The sequence below is a fragment of the Tiliqua scincoides genome, chromosome 10, assembly GCF_035046505.1.
Source record: "Tiliqua scincoides isolate rTilSci1 chromosome 10, rTilSci1.hap2, whole genome shotgun sequence".
NCBI classification, from domain to species: domain Eukaryota; kingdom Metazoa; phylum Chordata; class Lepidosauria; order Squamata; family Scincidae; genus Tiliqua; species Tiliqua scincoides.
The window spans coordinates 26,983,564-27,002,861 of NC_089830.1; the positions used below are offsets into that span (position 1 = coordinate 26,983,564).

The 19,298-nt window shown below is 50.4% G+C and overlaps 1 protein-coding gene across 1 annotated transcript in view; it reads right to left on the reverse strand.

Moving 5' to 3' along the window:
• NOVA2 (NOVA alternative splicing regulator 2) overlaps positions 1–19,298 on the reverse strand; it is a 34,171-nt gene that overhangs the window by 1,757 nt on the left and 13,116 nt on the right. Inside the window, exons 2-3 of the mRNA XM_066638207.1 lie at positions 18,208–18,351; positions 5,522–5,688 (exon numbers count right to left, since the gene is read on the reverse strand). Of these exons, the coding sequence (XP_066494304.1) occupies positions 5,522–5,688; positions 18,208–18,351 (311 nt within the window). The remainder of the gene's footprint in view (positions 1–5,521; positions 5,689–18,207; positions 18,352–19,298) is intronic.

Here is a 19,298-nt window from a genome sequence, read left to right on the forward strand (position 1 = left end):
GCCCAAAATATAATGCAACGTGGCTCTTAGAGAGTCACAGCAAAAGTCCCAACGCAGTCTGGTTTGCTCACTGCAGCACCAAATTAAGCCTAGTTATTTTGGGTGGCACCAACACCGTGGAGATGTAAAGGTAGTAGAGCAACTCCCTCCCCTGCATTCATGACTCTGCCACCCAGAAAGAGCTTTTCAATTCAGTCCCAGAAACTAGGGCCGTGAGTCACCCTCGCCTTTTTTGTAGCTCTGTGTGCTGCATGAACAGGAAGTCATCTCTAATGCTGCACACAGCCACAGCTCTGCTTTATTGAAATGTATTTATGCAATGGATTCCTATTTCGCTAATCAGAAACCCCTCAGAATTGCTAACGAAAACAAAAAGAGTTAACGATACTTTTAAAAACATACATTGTAACACACCATCATCATAATCATAATTTCTATACTGCTTTTCAACAAAGTCGTTCAGAAAGCAGTTTCCATAGCTAAGCAAACCAATAAATTGCAGCATAAAAACTCAAGAGCCAAATTAAAACCACACGAAACTACAACTTAAGCAATCAGGACACATGACAGGGTCTTTGTCAATCATCTAGAACAGGGGTCTCCAAGTTTTTTGGCCAGAGGGTTGCATCAAATACCTAGCACGGTGTTGAGGGCCGGAAAAAAAATTTAAATATAAAATTTATATACATAAATTAGAGATAGAACTTAGAGGAGCGAATAAATGAATGAATGGGCTCATTCATTCAACCTCTCTGGCCCTTAGAACAGCCTCCAGACACAACCAGAGCATAGTGTCTGTCAAGTTCGGCCAAGTGAGCCAGAGGCTTTCAGGGGACAAGAGGCTGGCCACGGGCCGGATAGAGGCTTGCCGTGGGCCGCATCTGGCCCCCGGGCCGGGGTTTGGAGACCCCTGATCTAGAAGATAGCAGGTAGCAGGCGTGCCACCCTCTGAGACAGTAGCATAGCTACAGTGGGTAGTGCTACCCATAATGACCCCAATGGTGAGTGCTCCAATGGTGAGTGGGAAGGGCCACTTGCATAGTGCATTGCAGCACCTGCAGTACTTACCATGCTACCCTTCCTGTAGCTATGCTGCTACACTGAGGAGGTTGTTAGGAGGGTGGGTTCACATGGAAGGCCACCTAGTTCCAAAAGCCATGTAGGGCTTTCAAGGTTGAAATCAAAGGATAGGGGCAAATATGTAGTGAATTAAGGCATCTTCCAGCAGAATCCTGAGAATCAACTATTTCTGAGATCAGGTGTGTGTGTGTGTGTGTGTGTCCATTATTAAGGTGGTGTGCCGTTGAAAGACCAAGGTCGTGTCTGGACCCGGTTCAGACGCATTTCTCTTCTGCTAGGGGCGAACATTGCTCTTTCCATCTCCTTTCCCTTTCCTAGAGACCCACGTTCTGCTTCCCCTGGCTCCACTGCTGCCTACCATTGCACTAGTCTCGGGCAAACAACGGAATACTACGGAGGAAGTGCCTTCAGCACCACGGAGAGCAGCAGCCTCTCTGTATTCTGGGATAAGGCTTCATCTCTGCCTTGGGAAGCCAAACCAGACAACTCAGGTCATGCATTCACCACCAGCCCAACCCAACTGTTCACTAAGACAGAGAGACACTAAGGGGAGCAGGAGCCCACTATCCCTCCAGATTCCTTTCCTGGTGAATGAGATTATTACTATTATTTAGCTAACTAATAGTCTTCCTGGCCCAGACATTGTTATCTTCTCCACCACCAGATTGTTTGGGGGATGGCACTTTTGGGAGAAGCCTACCTAATTCCTTTGGCCAGAACCAGAGCTGACATCAGGTGTAGGGCAGGGGAGTCTCTGGCTTTGTTCTAAGGTAAAAGAGTGACATGTGGAAACCAGCCCCAGTGAGGTGCTGAGCAACTTTATTCAGACGTGTTTGTAAGCTGCCTCTGTAAGCTGGGGAAAAGGAGGACAATGCTCTCAAATAAATAAGTAAGTAAGTAATAAACAAAAATTTGTGGCAAGAACAGCCAAATTCCTGCAGCTCGTATAGGTTGTGCAAACTAAGCACATTTGTCTTATTTCTTTTAATTTTTCATAGTTTATTCAACCTTTTCTAGTCCGAAGGAGGGGTGAGGAGTTTTCTAGGGCGCAGAAGCTATGCCTGCATGTGCACATCTGCCTGGCACATCCCCAAATCATGATAAAAGTTAGAAACTTACTTTTTTTTAATCAAAGAGAATTTAAAAAGCAGGAATTCTTCAGAAGCCAAATTCCAAGGGCGATGCCACACACTTGGTGCCTTTTCTTTTGCTCAGGCAGAATTGCCAAATGCACCCAGCTCTCTTTATAGCATGCACTGCTAGCAGGATAAAATGTGCAGCAGGGGAATGAAAATATGATTAAATGTGTGGAGAATTCTGCTTCAGGGCAGGGACGTTTGGACTAGATTTACTTTTGAGTCTCTTCCACCCCTGGGATTGTGCACTTCTACAAAGTATTTGCAAAAGGAGATGATAGGAGGAATGGGAAGCAAAGAAATAGGTAACTAGAGAGCGAGAGAGCGAGAGAGAGAGAGAGAGACAGAGAGAGAGAGAGAGAGAAAGAGAGATTGGGGGGCCTCCATGACTAAAAGGGAGGGGGTTCCTCAACCCTGCCTGCCCCATAGCCTTTATATAACCAGTGAGAAAAGGAAAGCTGTACAGATTTAGCAAGGAAATGCTCTTATGTAATCCAGCCACAGGCGTCTCCTGAAATCCGTCACCTCGTCCAACCCACAGCAATCGTGCTGGATTAGTGGCAAGGGGATGGGAGAAAGGAAGAAAGTCCTTCCCTGTTGGTGAAACGATGCTGCAGTCAAACTTTTAAAGCTACGTAACTTGAGAATCAGCCACCTCCTCCAGGCAAGAGGACCACAAGAACTCTGAACTGAAAGGACCAACAGCTACAACACTTCTTGGTTCAAAGGGCTCCCCCAAGGAATAAACAAGTTAAACTGGAGCACAGCAGCCTCCCTGCTGTCTCAGGAAGGACACAGAACCCCTAACCAGTTGGTTTTACCGGTAGGTACAATGAGTGACACCCACCCAACCCCGGTCCCACTGCATCTCCCATTTCTGGAAAATTAAATTTGGTGTTAAAACCGGCATCCCATAAACCGCATGCCAGCCTGCTGTGATGCCTTTTATGCTAGCAACAGTCATTTGCACGAGTGTCTCAGAGCTGTCCATCTCTGGTTTTCTGTCTGAATCAGGCAAACTGCTTTTGAGTGCTCCCTGCAAACCTGGATATCCAATTTGCTGGCCGAGAGGTCAAACTGCGGTTCCCCAGTTTAGACGACTGAGTTTTGGACTAAAGGAGTCAATTCAGTGAGGGGAGAAGGAATGGGGAGGAGGGGGTGTGTTGAGCTTGATGCTGGCCAGGGAATGCTATGCCTGAGCTGAGTCAATGCAAGGCAGCTTCAGATGTTCGTGTGGAAATTCTGGAAGCATATCCTCAGAGCCTTCTCGAAGAAAGGAGAGGCGAATCCTCCGCTGGCAGGGGGCAGGAATACATAAGAGGGACTCCTTGTTTGTTGTCCCTTGTCCTAGCAGCCATGTAAAGCCCCTCTCCAAAGCACACCCCCATGACCCACACCATAACATGGCTGTGTCCTAATCCACGTTTTCAGCCTCCAGCCCGTAGCTGGTTTTCCCGGGTGCTGCCATAGCAACAGCACAGCTACCTGACAATGAAAACCTGCCACCCCACCTCTTACACACACACACAGCAGTGTGGAGTGGGAGGGAGGACAGGGGCTTCATGGCATTTTCAGGCCTTTTGGAGCCACACCTTCCCTTGTAACAGGAGGCTCTAAATGGAAAAGCATGGACCTGACCCACTTTCAGGCTTGCCAGCATGTCACAGGGTGTTTTTTTTTTTTTTTAAATGTGTTTATGGACATTTTGCTTTTAAATTGTGAACGGTTTTTATTCTAATTTCTGCCCCTGGCAATTTTTCAAAAGCAAATGAGACCAGTGGCATAACTAGAGGGGGGTGCAAAGCACTAAGTTTTGCAGGGAGCTTCACTGCGGCATGCAAGCGGCCCCTCCCCATCCTCTTTGGAGCCATTCTTGGTGGCGGAAGCAAAACGGAGGCGTACACCCAGAATGGCTCTGAAGGGGATGGGGAGGGGCCGGTTGCACAGCTCGTGCAGGCACCTGCAAAGCTAAGTGCTTTGCATCCCCCTCTAGCTATGCCACTGAATGAGGCATGTCAGAATTCAGCGGAGAAATGTGATGGCCTCGTGTTCTTCATTCACCAGAATTACAAACATCTCTCATGATAGAAATGGGCAGCCCAGTCTTATCCAGTGCTGGCTCAGTATGGGCCACACTATATCAGCACTGTACTTACCAGTGCTGGCAGCCACTGGACTGGATTCAGTGCTGGACTGGATGGTGGAGGCCTTCCCACTGGCGCTGCCTACTTGCACGGTGCCACAAATGTGCCTTATGGCATGTTTGTGACACCTACCGCCAGCACAGCAGTAGGACTGGGCCATGAGATTCCTAATCTGAAAGTGCCCAACAAGCAACGTTTTGGGTTTGAATTTTGAAACACAAAACAAAATGAGAAAAATCAAATTTGGAATTTGCTCCAAACATCATTTTGGGGCTAGTGTTGTGCGCTCAGGCAGAAAGCTCTTCACTACCACTTGACCTCCCTGAAGGCTTTCAATCATCAACCATCTCTGAAGCATCTAGCCAGGCAACTAAGGGACTAGACCAGGGGCCTCCAAACCCTGGCCCGGGGGCCAGATGTGGCCCACAGCAAGCCTCTGTCCGACCCGCGGCCAGCCTCTTGTCCCCAGAAACAAGAGGCCCACTCGACTGAACATGACCAGAGCTGTGTTCTGATTGCATCTGGAGGGTGCATCTGGAGGGAGGGCTGGAGAGGCTGAGTGATTGAGCCCAGTCATTCATTTATTCATTCATCTAAGTTCCATCTCTAATTTATTTATTTAAATTTTAAATTTATATTTTTTCCCGGTCCTTAGCACTGCACCAGATATTTCATGCAGAACTCTCCAAAAAATTTGGAGTCCCCTGGACTATTCAGATCTTTGGTCTGATCCAGCAGAGGCTCTTGAAGGGGCATTCCAATCCCTATTTCCTGATTCCCTCAGGAGGCTTGAATTGAGCCAATGGTTTCCTGTCACACTATAGGGCAAATTCACTTCGCTAAGCTGGGGGAATGTTGTAGTCAGCAGTCACTGCTGTTGTGAACGGCTCAAGTGCCTATCCTGTGTCCATTTCAGCTTTATTCAGAATTGTCTCAGACAGGACCTCTTGCCATTCATGACCATTCAAAAGCTGGCCTGGATCATTTCCCATCTGTGCCTATGCAAATACGCACCTGCCAATCAAGGATGATGCATCCTTAGAAGCACACTACAGGCCACAACAGCTGATGCAACAACACATATGTGAGTCTTTAAAGTCCCTCTAGACACTTGAGTCAACCCAACAAAGCACCACAAGCCTTGTTTCCAGGGTCTCTCACCTGCTTGGCACGGTCAGGGTTCATGGTTGTCTGCGGCTGCAAGATGTTGACAGCCTCTGGCTTCACCACGGACTGAGGGATCTCTCGGACCTTCTCCGCTATGAAGTTGTGAACAGCATTGAGAGCTTCGGCCGTGCCCTGTACCAGACACACACGCTCCGTGGTCCCTGTGTCGGGAGAAACAAGTCGGTCGGTGAGAAACAAGAGAACTGCAACAGACCAACAGAGCCAGAAAGGGGCTTGTTGCGAGGGTTTGGTTGCCCTCAGAACAAGTTGGTAGGGAGTCAGGGTACAAGGTGTGGAGGGAGAGGGAGGGAAAGATCTGGTTAGGGGAAGAAGATGGACAAGCAGATCTAGGCTGAGATGGGTGACTGCCTGAGAATGCACTTGCTTCTAATGAAAGATGGGGGGGATACAAATGTGATAATGAAAAGAAAATGTCACCTGGCAGGACAAAGTTCCAAACAACACAGTCCTGGAACGTGCTGGAATCCCTAGCATGCATGCACTGCTGAAACAGAGACGCCTGCATTGGCTCGGTCATGTTGTGAGAATGGATGATGGCTGGATCCCAAAGGATCTCCTCTATGGAGAACTCGTGCAAGGAAAGCGCCCTACAGGTAGACCACAGCTGCGATACAAGGACATCTGCAAGAGGGATCTGAAGGCCTTAGGAGTGGACCTCAACAGGTGGGAAACCCTGGCCTCTGAGCGGCCCGCTTGGAGGCAGGCTGTGCAGCATGGCCTTTCCCAGTTTGAAGAGACACTTGGCCAACAGACTGAGGCTAAGAGGCAAAGAAGGAAGGCCCATAGCCAGGGAGACAGACCAGGGACAGACTGCACTTGCTCCCAGTGTGGAAGGGATTGTCACTCCCGAATCGGCCTTTTCAGCCACACTAGACGCTGTGCCAGAACCACCTTTCAGAGCGCGATACCAGAGTCTTTCGAGACTGAAGGTTGCCAACAGTAATGAAGAGAAAATATGTATTTTCTTTTGGGATCAATACATGTGATCAATCTGTGGAACTCCTTGCCACAGGATGTGGTAATGGCATCTGGCCCAGGTACCTTTAAAAGGGGATTGGATAGAATTACGGAGAAAAAAATCCATCACAGGTTTCGAACTGTGAGGCAACCTCTTGGTTTTTGAAGCAAGCTATTTCTAGACGCCAGGTGCAAGGGAGTGGCACCAGGATGCAAGAATCGTGTTGTCTGCTCCCTGAGGCACCTGGTGAGCCAATGGTGTAGTACAGGAAGTATAGGAAGCTGGACTAGACGGGCCTTTGGCCTGCTCCAGCAGGGCTCTTCTTATGTTCTTATGCAATGATTAGATATCAATAAATGCAACACGGAGGTGAAATGAGTTTAACGAGTAATGAAGAAACAGCCATTTGCAGTGCACCTGAAACCTGCATAGCCCAGGTTAATTAAACCTGCACCTAAAACATCCTGCTCACTGGTCCTCACAATAGCCCAGGTCTTGTTTATGTTTCTGCTGGGCGACCATTGTGGCCTTTTCTGTAATGTCTGATGGGCATTTCTGTGGCAGAAAGCCTCGTTAATTGATACCTGACCAGGAGTACTGCCAATCGCTGCTTCAGTTGATTAGGTTTTTTCCAGATACACGAACACCCTTGATACATTACAGAAAAGTCAAATCAGGGCTCCATAAGGTGTGAAATTGACACGGGGGGGGCAGTGGTCCTGCTCTCCCCCTGTCCCCCAGAGGCTGCACTGCCGCCCAGTGGCTTCACTTACCCCCGGCAGCAACACATTCTCCTTCTGCTGGCACTGGGCCTGCTGCCTGACTGGCATGGGCTCAGTGACAGCACTCCTACTCTCCTGGTGTCATATATATGGTTTATGGCACCCAGTGCTGGCACTAGGGCTCAGTGCTTGTGTTGGGAGGGTTCAGGATTGGGCCCTGAGGCAGTCTCATGGGAAGGTTGGCCCTGTCCACCAACATCAGAAGTGGGGCTGGTGAAAGGGCTTTTTTTCTGCTGCGTCACGGAACTCCCTGTTGCATGAAACTTGTGTGCACTGACATTTTGATACTTAGGACTGCATTCTTTTCCAAAGCTTTTGGTTTGTGTACTACCAGGCAATACATTCTTCCTTACTTCCAATCTTGATCTTTGGAGTTGTGTTTCCGGCCTCTGCCTCCACCGGTTTAAGTTGCTGTTAATTTGAATTAATTCTGTTTTTGATCATCTTTGCAAGCTGCCTTGGGGCAATTCTTGGAGGGGAGAAAGGCAGGGGATAGAGATTTTAATAAGTGTGTGTGTGTGTGTGTGTGTGTGTGTGTGTGTGCGCGCGCGCGTGTGCGCGCGTGTGTGCGCGCGTGTGTGCGCGCGTGTGCGGGTGTGCGTGCGTTTAATAAAGTCTGAATTTGGAAGCCAGCTCTGCTGTGAGCTGTCCAAGCTGACTCTTAGGAAATCTTGCTGGTTCTTCATTTTCACAAATGGGCATGTCACCAGTGGCGTAGCTGGAGGGGGGGCAGAGCATCCAGCCTGGCAGGGAGCCTCTGTGCGGTGGGCAAGTGGCCCCTCCCTTCGGAGCCATTCCCGGCGGGGGGGGGGCAAAACAGGCTCCGTTTTGCCCCCCCACCGGGAATGGCTCCGAAGGGAGGGGCCGCTTGCCCAGGCTGGGTGCTCTGCCCCCCTCCAGCTATGCCACCGCATGTCACAAAACTGGCACTCCCGTTCTGGACGACCGTTTACATTTGAAAAATGATACAATACAATGGAGAGGATCCCCGTCTTTTCTTGCATCTGACTGCCCTGGTGACGAGAGTAAGCAGTGGGCAAGGGAGCACAAAAAGGGTGCCAGCAGGCAGAAGGAGCAAATGAATGTTTCCAGCCACCTCAGTATGCAGCAAGGCGGCACCATGGATACCAAGACTGAGAGCCTGCATTCTCCAGCAATGCCCCCCCTTTGGCCGGGTCCCTGCATCTTCCGCTTCCCCCCCCTTGCCATCCCCTCAGCTGCTGCCTCAACAATGCATCTCTGCCACTGAGTTGCCATGGCAACCCACAGCGGCCTTCTCCCCACTGTCACCTCACAATCCACGGCTGCAGGCCTCAAGGGTCCGTAGCCACGGCAACCGGCACCCCTCATCTGCCAGGGAGGAATGCGCTCTGCGGGGGGGGGAAGGGCGGGAGACCACCATCACCTGGGCAACAGGACAGTGGTGGGGGCACCGCTCTCCACCCACTTTTGTCCAAGGGAGCGAAGCCCCCGCTTCGCCTTGGAGTGGAAGAGATGAGGGTGGGTGGGGTGAAGGTCTCAGTCACCCCCACCCTACCAACAAGGGGGGCACTGGACTGGTGAGACCCTGGCTTGCAAGCCAAGCTTGCATTGCCCAAGGAATTTGGTGGACCTTTTTCTTTGCACCAGAACGAGGAAATTCCCAAGAACAGAGAGTGTCTCTAAGCATGTGCAGAGTGCACTTGCCTCAATATCTGTGCAACTACCACACACCTTTTCTGGGGGGGTGTCTGATGCAGCTTCCAGGGGGATTTGGATTCAGCTTCCCTTTTTCAGAAGTCAGCAGTGGAAGGGATTTCACAGCATGTGTCAACAGGCAGCACGCGCAGAGTTTATCTCTATAATCTTTCAACAGCCTTGCAGAACAGACCAGTGTGGCTATGCTCAGATTGCAAAGGGGAAGCGTCAAGGATGAGATCCTAAGACTAAGGCTACCTAGCGAGTGAATGGCCGAACAGTGAACGAGATTCGAACAGGGAGCAGTTCACAGTTCACACCCCAGACATGACACCACAAATGCCATGGGGCACATCCTTTCTTCAGTTTACATGGCTGTGTGCAAACGCCATTGTGCAACGGAGTGACACAAAAAGGCACGAAAGTGAACATTCAGTATGCATTTAAGTGGGGCCTCTCCAAAGAGTCTTTGGTCCCCCGCACCACAAAAAATCCTTGTAATCAAAACCAATTCAAAAAAAGGGCTGATTACAGAATCCTCCTCTGCTGAATTCCAGCTTGGATTCTAAGGCACTGCTGAGGCAAACTCAAATGTGGGAATCCATTCTTGTTGCAAGGAGAGACTACTGGAATTCTGCAAGCCAAGTGAAGAGAGAGTGCTGCTCCATTTTCTGTCTTTATGCAGTAAAACACACATGGAAAGTACATTTAAACAATGAACTCTGCCACCCAAAAAGCATCCCAATGTCGATTTATTTTCCATTGCACAGCTGCATGATTGTAAAAACGCTGAATAAAAAAATATGCTTTTTGAGACTGGGAAAGGGCTTTTAATTTTTGCTGCTGCTGTATTTCTTCATTTCCCCCCTAGTTTCGGGCACACATGCAAAATCCATTCCAATATGCTGCTTGAAATGGACTCGAGAAGAACCAAAGGGGTGTCAGAATCTTGGAACAATTTTGGGACGGAACTGAGAGAATCCACTCATCTCTACCAAAAAGCATGTAGCTTGGATAAAAAAATACACTTGGATAAACACACTGTCACCTTTAGATTACAAGCTATGGCAAGGAACTAGCAGCCAAAAGAGCCATTCCAAACAATGGAAATGTAGCATTCATCTCCACCACCATGGTGCGCTGCCTAGAGCAGGTGTGCACAACACGATCCAACAAGCCACATGTAACCTGCCAGCCACATTCGGTATCCCAAATGGTGCTTAAGAAACCCGCCAGCCTAGGAAGGCAAAACCCTGTCGGTTTCCAGGTTGCAAGATCCTGGCCAGCAGACTCTGTTGGGTTTGGATGCATCACATAATTCTTTATTTATAAATGCATATTCTGATTTTCAAGCAAAGCCCCCAGAAGAGCACACACACAAACCAAAAGCAGAATAAAAACAACCGTTTCTTTTAAAAATGTCACAATCCAACAACAGCCATTCCAATCATAGAGCCAACAAAAAGCATCGGTTCGGGGGGTAGAAAGACGGGGCAAACTCAAGGCCTGCCTGACTAAGGCAGTCTTCACCACCCAGCAAAAAAGTTAAAAGAGACGGCGCTGGAGGAGTCACTTGAAGTCGTGCCAGAGCATTAAGTGCTGCAACCAAGGAGGCCCCATCCTGCATACTCATCAACAGCGCTTTGGAAAGTGGTGGGACATGGAGTGAAAGAGCCTCCCCAGCAAATCTCAAAGGACAGGCAGGATCGTGCAGGAGGGGGATGGAGAGGGAAAAGGAAGTGTGAAGGAGAGGTGGGCTAAAGCAGGGGTCTCCAAACCTTTTGGCCAGAGGGCCGCATCAAATGTCTGGCACGGTTTTGAGGGCAGAAAAAAAAAATTTAAATATAAATTTTATCTAAATAAATTAGAGATGGAACTTAGGTGTGTGAATAAATGCATGAATGGGCTCGTTCATTCAACCTCTCTGGCCCTTAGAACACCCTCCAGATGCAACCAGAGCATAGTTCCAGTCATGTTTGGCAAAGTGGGCCAGCCAGGGGCTTTCAGGGGACAAGAGGCTGGCCGCGGGCCGGATAGAGGCTCGCCGTGGGCCACATCTGGCCCCCGAGTCAGGGTTTGGAGACCCCTGGGCTAAAGGGACAACACTCTAGTCCACCACTCTCCTCTCCTCTGCACTTCCTTTCCCACTCCATCCTCCTCTTCCTTTTCCAGTCTAGGGGGCAAGAAAAAGTGTAGCAGAGACAGTTGGAGGAGGGTGGTCAGAATTGGCAGTGGGAGCCCCCCTCCGGTACTGTGCAACTTCCTCAGTCTCATGGATGAGCCAGTCCTGCCCTTGCTGCACTTGTCTCCCACCACTTTCACAGACTCACAGTGCGTCCTTCCAGCCTTGACAAACACCTCAGCTTGTGGCAAAAAAAACACAACGCAGACATGCACAACACTACACAAACCCACATCTGACGTCTCAAACTACAGCAGTTCACAAAAGGCACAAGACTGCAGAGACCATATTGCCTTTGAAAACACACACACAAATATCATAGCAATTTTGACAGCAAACGTCAGCACAAGCAGTGGCCCCAATGAGAAAGATGCTCTTGCACCAGAAAACCTGCACACCTTTCACCAAAAGAACAGCACAGTCCTGAAGAGCCAAAAGGAACTTAGAGAAGCCTGCAAGTGGCTCAGATGGGCTCCTCGTAAGCATCCATATCACCCACCAGGACAGTGGCCACTACCCACAGCTGTAAGATACACAGACACAGAACCATTCCATGTACACATTCCATGTGTACACACAGGTGTCAACACAACACAGGTAGTGGGGCTTTCATCACAGCTGGTCAACATCTGCACACATACCAATGTACCAGTTGCCAGTATCAGCTACCAAAGCCAAAACCCACAACAGCCTGCCCTGGAGGACTCCAGAAAACCTCTTATAAAATCTTGACAGGTGGCCACATCAGTCTGTTGCAGCAAAAACAACAAAGTCCCTTGTAGCCCCTGCAATCTACAAAGCTGCTGGCCACCCCCCACAGCTTCACACTGGTTGTGACACTGACTATCACACCACCTATTGAGTTTGCAAGCTCAAGGACATTTAACATGGATTAGCACCCCTTAGCCACCCATTCAGAGTAGATAAAAGAGTGGATTTATTCTCCCTAGACAGAACCCTGCAAACAGCAGTGGCCACGCACTTGAACAGTGTGGATCCAGAATACTTCCCAGAATCCTTTGCAACAAGGAGCAGGTTCTTGGAATCCAAATCAGAGTGTTGCACCTGAATGATGTGTCACCACCACCCTCACCCAGCAGTGCACCAGTTTCTCCACTCTGGATCTGAAAATGAAGAGAGGAAAGGAGGTGGGGAGAGAGCAGAACAGTAGGCTAGAATGTCTCCAACTCTCCAGCTTGTCACTCTCTTCTCCACACTTCCTTTTCATTCTGTTCCCCTCTTTTCACATCTAGGAAGTGGGAGGAAGAGAAATGGCAGAGGCAGGTGCAGAAGCAGGGAGCCACCTTGCCAATCCACCACTTGAGGTGACCACCCCAGGTGACCTCATCGTTGGGGTAGTTCTGACCCAAGTTGATGGACAAAGGGTTTTGTGAGGATAGAACATCTAGACACCTCTCAGGTTTGGCAGGAAAAGTGGGTTTAGAGGAGACATCTGGAGGAAGAGTGAAGTTGCACCAGGTAAGTGTTCTGGATGGAGGACAGAAAGAGGTCAGAGCTGTCTGAAAACACATAGGAAGGTGAACTAGCACAGGCAAGGCTCATGAAATAAGAGTCCAGCATAGATGGCTCCACTACTACAAAATCAGAAATACCTTGCAGATATGGCTGTCAGGTGTCTCTGCAGAGCTCACAAGCAGGACGTGAAAGGAACAGGTCCTTCCCCTCCACTCTCTGTCCCCATCTCCTGCCTGTTCAGAACTAGACTGCTTCTGGAAGTGGGGCGTGTGCTGGTGGCCCGGCCTGTGCTCTTCCTGGAGGAACACGTCCATGCTGGAGACCCTCAGATGCATCTCTGTGATTCATCAGGGCTCTTCTGATGTGTCTGTTGGCAACCTTCAGTCTTGAAAGACTCTGGTATCGCGCTCTGAAAGGTGGTTCTGGAACAGTGTCTAGTGTGGCTGAAAAGGCCAATTCGGGAGTGACAGTCCCTTCCACACCGGGAGCAAGTGCAGTCTGTCCCTGGTCTGTCTCCCTGGCTATGGGCCTTCCTTCTTTGCCTCTTTGCCTCAGGCTGTTGGCCAAGTGTCTCTTCAAACTGGGAAAGGCCATGATGCACAGCCTGCCTCCAAGCGGGCCGCTCAGAGGCCAGGGTTTCCCACCTGTTGAGGTCCACTCCTAAGGCCTTCAGATCCCTCTTGCAGATGTCCTTGTATCGCAGCTGTGGTCTACCTGTAGGGCGCTTTCCTTGCACGAGTTCTCCATAATGGCGCAAAGACTACAGGACTTAGGGGGGGGTATTTTCTGAAGGGGGTGTTCATGTGCTTAAAATTCTTTGCAGCACTCCTCCAGACCCGGTGAGCCACCCACACTCAGGACCTCCACGGCTCTGTTCCCCTGACCGCTGCCCTGGAAGCAGAGGTGAGGCCACGAGTCCATGGCAACAGACGCCCCCTGCATCCTCCCTCCCTAGACTGCCATGAACAATGCCTTCTCTTTCCCAGGAACAACAGGCCCAGCCCACTGTTAGTCAGTGTTGGATAAATAGGAAAGGGTGTGGAGGAACCTGGCACATTCTCAGGGTCTGGGAGACAGCAGGGATCCCGGTGACCAGAGCACACTTCTTGGTGCCCCCTCCTGGCGGCAGATGAGCTGCACTGAGGGAGAGGTGGGTCTGCTGAGGTCTCGCTTGCAAGTCTCTGCCAGGGGCTCTCAGGCACCCCAAGTATGGACGTATATTCTGCTCTCCTCCTTGTCATCCACCCAGCAGCTCTGTCCATTGTTCCAGTGTTTTCACCGGATGCTGCAGGGGTTACACACACAGGCCTCTTCCACGACTTCCTCTTGACTCGGGCTTGGAGTCTCCTTCCATGTCCCTCCCCAGCGCGCCTCCCAGGCTTGGGTCTGTGGCCGAATCTCCCTCCTTCCAAATATAACCAGTCCCTGCGCATCGCCCTTTTCCCTTCCCACCCCCACCCCCTTCCTTTTGGGTGCTCCTTTCTTTTCCTCGACCTCCCTTTGCAAAGCAGGCAGCAGATCCCCAGCCTGGATCAGGGACCTGTACGCAACCCAGCTGGAGCAGTCGCGTCCAGCCAGCGTTGCCCTGGCCACCTTATCAAGAAAAGTATTTCCGGGCATTGAATCCGTTTCCCTAGTTGGCCAGCCCAGGCTGCGTTTCCTGCTTCCTATTCTTGCATCCACCCCCCCCCCCCCAAATCAAGCTCTTCAGTTGCAGAATGTACACAAAGCTGCTGAGGTTTTTTTTTTTCCTTGGGCTGCCTCCTGCATAGGAAACCCAGGGGGCCTGTGACCGTAACTTCACAAATCTGGGACAGGCACCCCAAGGGAGCCCCCCCCCGGCCATGTGACTAAGCTTTAAAATGGAGCTCTGTGACCCAAATTCCCTGCAGGCCATGGGGACACACACCATCACTTGGAAACCACCCGCCCACCACGTTCTTGCTTCATTCCTGCCTCCAGCCATGCTGTCTGACAGTGTTGTGTCGTGGTTAGAGATCCAGAGGGAGAGTCACTCAGCCACAAAGCTCCTTGGGAGACCTTTGGCCAGTCATACTCAGTCCAGTCTACCTGCCAGTGTTGTTGTGAGGATAAAATGTGGGAAGGAGAACCATGTTGGACAACACCCTGAGCGCCTCAGAGGCAGGATGGGATAACTACAATAGGATTTAAACAGGACCCCTCACCTGAGCTAAATATTACATTTCCAGTTGCTCTAAAGCAGAAACCCAAATTGTCTTTACTTGGGAGGAAGCCCCACTGAGAGGGCACTACTTCTGGGTAAACGTGCATAGACTTCAAAGCAGCAGGGACAAAATCAGAGTCTTCAAACAGAGGTGAAACCAAGGCTTTCCTTAGTAGGATCTACATCCCCCAAACAGATGTTGAACCCAAAGCCTATACAGAGGGGATGCCCTAATACCTTGCCAGTTTGGGGGATTTGCTGCATGGGTAACAGCCTATCCTTCATACCTTCTTTACCCAGGCTTCGCGCACTGGAGAGGACACTCCAACTTCACCATACGGCGTCGGCACAACACGGGAAGCAGCAGTTTACCGGTTATAAGTCTTTGCTCGATTGGCTTAGAGCGTGACACCAGGGTCTGCTTCCGACGGTGGGAGAGAGGCAAAGAGGCAAAGAAGGAAGGCCCATAGCCAGGGAGACAGACCAGGGACAGACTACACTTGCTCCCAGTGTGGAAAGGATTGTCACTCCCGAATCGGCCTTTTCAGCCACACTAGACGCTGTTCCAGAACCACCTTTCAGAGCGCGATACCAGAGTCTTTCGAGACTGAAGGTTGCCAACAGTTCAGTACCCAAGATATATGGATGCTGGCTGTGGTCACATAACACTTGGGTGTATCACACTCTGCACATGCCCAGGCATGTTTGTACATGCTTACTTCATGTATCTCAGGGCTGTGGTATTCCAGGCTGGGGGGGGGGAGTTGGGGCTAAACACAGAACTCAAATCAAGCATGGAGGCAGCAGGGCTGGTTTCAAGAAAGGCTCACATCGGGCGGCACCGCTGCAGGCGCCTGCAAAGCGGCCCCAGTTCGCCACTGCAAGTGTGAGGTCAGAGCTGAGGGCTGGTAGCTGTCCTTGGCACAGAGTCGAATGGTGCAGGTGCAACTTGGGAATACGCGGCCTGAGCTGGAGAAACCGTGAATTCCAGCCACCAGAAAGCACGATGGTTGAATTGTGAACACATGCCTTCCACTGTCTCCAAACCCTGGATGTACAAAGGGTTTCCTTTCCCTTAATGGCGAAGGGGAGGAGGGGGTCCTTCCCGGAAGCCACAAACAAACAAACGCACCTGCTCCCTGTTGCCATGGCAACAGAATCTGGGCCTTCTTCTCCCCCCTCCCCCCCACTTTTTTTTCCCCCCAATGGCAAGGATTTGCCAGCCTGGCCTATAATCCTGCAATCAAGAGCGGAGGATGTGGAAGGAAAGCAGCTTAGCTGGGGCCGTCCCGTCAGGGCTTTGTCTGCCCTTCAATCACAGCTGGGATTATGGAGAGGCTGGGGCAAGCAGCTCCATCCCGTCCCCGTTTCGTCCCCGTCCCCCCCGCTATCCACAGCTGCCCTCTCATCCCCACAGTTCCACCTGAGCATGGAACCATTCCCAACGGTGGGGTGCAAGCCATGCTGCTCAGTTTGGGTTTGACTTGGGGACAGGAAAGCTACCCACCTTATGCCTAGGGATAGGAAGAGCTATGTGGGCAGACAGGAGGCGCAGAATTAAAAGGGGACCCAGGAGATATGGAAGCGGAGACTGGGATTGTGCATGGTGAGGGGGAAGAGTCGGTGATGAACTTGTGAAGGACTAGACTTTCTGGGAGATCTAGAGCAGTGTTCTTTACTCTTGGGGTTGGGACCACAGTGAGGTCATGAAGCCTCAGTTGTGGGGTTGCGGCACTTACAGGAATAAAAAAGGTTGAAGACCACTGTACTAGAGCACCACCAAGTAAAGGGGGAAGCATTTGGTGTATCCCTTCAGGTACCAGGAGACTGTGTCCCAGTCCTGCTCAGGTTCTTAGCAACTGTGCTAAAACTGCTTTCACCAGTGCCAGGCTTCAGGGTAACTTTTTCTGCTCTCTCTAATAAGAACATTTGGTTAAAATGATCAGTGCTGGGAGGGCATATCAGGGGTGGGGGTGAAGCGATAGGGTTCTGGGAGGAGGTGGGATCAACAGTGGGGTCCCCTGTCTCATTATTTATTTATGTACTGGGGTAGTGGCATGAAAAAGGCTGAAGAGCACTGTTCTAGAGCACCTTCCTAGAATTTTCAGTTTAAAAAAAACAACAAAAAAACAAGTATCTAGTCCTTTTAAAGGACAAGCAATCAGTCAGCATTCTACCCAGTCGCTCGACTGACCAGCAATTGACCATTAACAAGGTTAGAAATATTGCCACCAAACGCCAAGAGTGGAAGTGTGTTGTGAAAGACTCAGGATGTGGTGATGGCGACTGACCTGGATGCCTTTAAAAGGGGATTGGACAAGTTTCTGGAGGAAAAATCCATTACAGGGTACAAGCCATGATGTGTATGCGCAACCTCCTGATTTTAGAAATGGGTTATGTCAGAATGCCAGATGCAGGGGAGGGCACCAGGATGCAGGTCTCTTGCTGTCTGGTGTGCTCCCTGGGGCATTTGGTGGGCCGCTGTGAGATACAGGAAGCTGAACTAGATGGGCCTGTGGCCTGATCCAGTGGGGCTGTTCTTATGTTCTTATCTACAGCAGCTTACTGGTTGAGAGGACAACCTGCTCCCCAAGCACCAGCTAAGAATTAAAGAAGAAGAAGATCCAATTGCTCACTAAGGAATAATACAACTGAATAATTTTAAACATAGCAGGCTACCTGGACACAAGTATTCTGCTTCGATGTTTAGTTTCCCCACCACTAGGCACACCAACATCAAATATCTGGCAATGTGCCTGTGGAAAGGAGTAGCAGAGCAAGCAGTTCGGTTGGGTGGTGGTGAAAAAGGAGGAGAAGGAGTTGAAGGAAGGAGAAAAATGTAGGTTCTCTTTAATTGCACTTGTAACTTGCCACATCCTAAGAGATTGAGCAAGGTTACAGTTCTCTCTCGGTCACACACACACACACACACACACACACACACACACACACACACACACAATTAGATGGTGCCTTAAAACAGCTTTGCCAACAGCCACAAGCTGCACTTCAGCCAACAGAACACCTCTGGGGAAAAAAAACTGCTCCAAATCTAGTTCATACACGTGTGTTCATCACTTGATGACTGCACCATTGCCAAGGGACAACTAACACACGCACAAGCTATCACGGAGCTAACACTGCAAGCAGAGTTTCTGTATTGTCTGATGTCACCTCAAATGTGACACTATTCGATTGTGTGAGTTCACACATTCAGCTTCCGGTAGCCAGGGGCCTGAATGAACCAGGCTTCTGCCTCTGGCCTTGATATGTCTCCAGGGCAGAGGAATGCACTGGGCCCTGAAGCAGGAGCAAACAAATAAGGTGGGCCCCTCTCCATGCTGCACCAAGGGCTGCGCTCGCTGTGGATTGGCAAACCCCCCAGCTGCCCAGACTCACCGGGGTAGAAGTCCTTGGACTTGGAGAGCTTGATTGTGGCTCCAGTTTCCTTCTGCAGCTGGACAATGGTCTGGCCTCCTTTGCCGATGATGGATCCGGCAGCATAGCTGGGAATCAAGACTTTAAGGAAGTACTCGCCGTCCTCTGCAAGGAAGGGGACAGAAAGGGAGCTTGTGAGGAGGCATTGCTGAAGCCCCAGGCCAGGTTAGAGTAGCAGCTTTGCCTTGCTGCTGTCTCAGAGAGCAGTGACTGTGGGGAAAAGCCAACCCAGGCTGCCATCCAGACACACCAACACATAACAAGAACCAGATGGTTTCTGCAGGATTCAGCCCACTCTGGCTTTTGGCAGGCCAGTACCAAGACTGGCCTTTTCCCCATTGCTGTTTTGTGCGAATTGCAAGTGTGCAAATAATCCAACCTCACGCTTTCCCCCCAAACCCACATAAACCAGTACATCAACTCCCACCAAATCCCCAACTCACACACAGCTCTTAGCCCGTGCAACTCATCTTAAGACTCCCCCCCAAGCTTTCCGTCCTCCCAGTCAAGTTTCTAGCTCTCATGACTGTGGGGAAATTGAGAATCCACCACTCTCCTCTCCTCTCCTGAACCGTTTCCCCTTTCCTTCAAGAATCCTGGGAGCAGCAGCAGAGAAGGCAGCTAGCACATTACCAGGCGAGGGAGGCAGCATTTGGCTTGCCACCTTGGGCACCAGAAGGTCTTGGGCCAGCCTTGATGGTACCTGCTGGGTTTTCCATCCGGGCCTCATGTGTTCTTATTCGGTTCACACTCTCAAAAAGGTCAGGAAGCAGAGAGGATGGGATGCGGCTCCAGCACCTGTCACAAGCACAGCCTGGGCATCAAGCAGGATTGGTCCCTGCGCTTGCAGATCCGGAGCAGACAATTTAATAAGACGCTGCCATAAGCAATTCCTGCTATCTCCCCATCTCGTCAGCGAGAGAGCATTAAAACGCACACGTGCGCGGCTGCTGTCCGTTGAACGAGACGCCATTGCTCAATGCCAGAGGATTTGATAAGCGCTCGCTCACCTAGCAGGCTCAATTGCTCCACTTAAAAGTTTTATTTTTAGA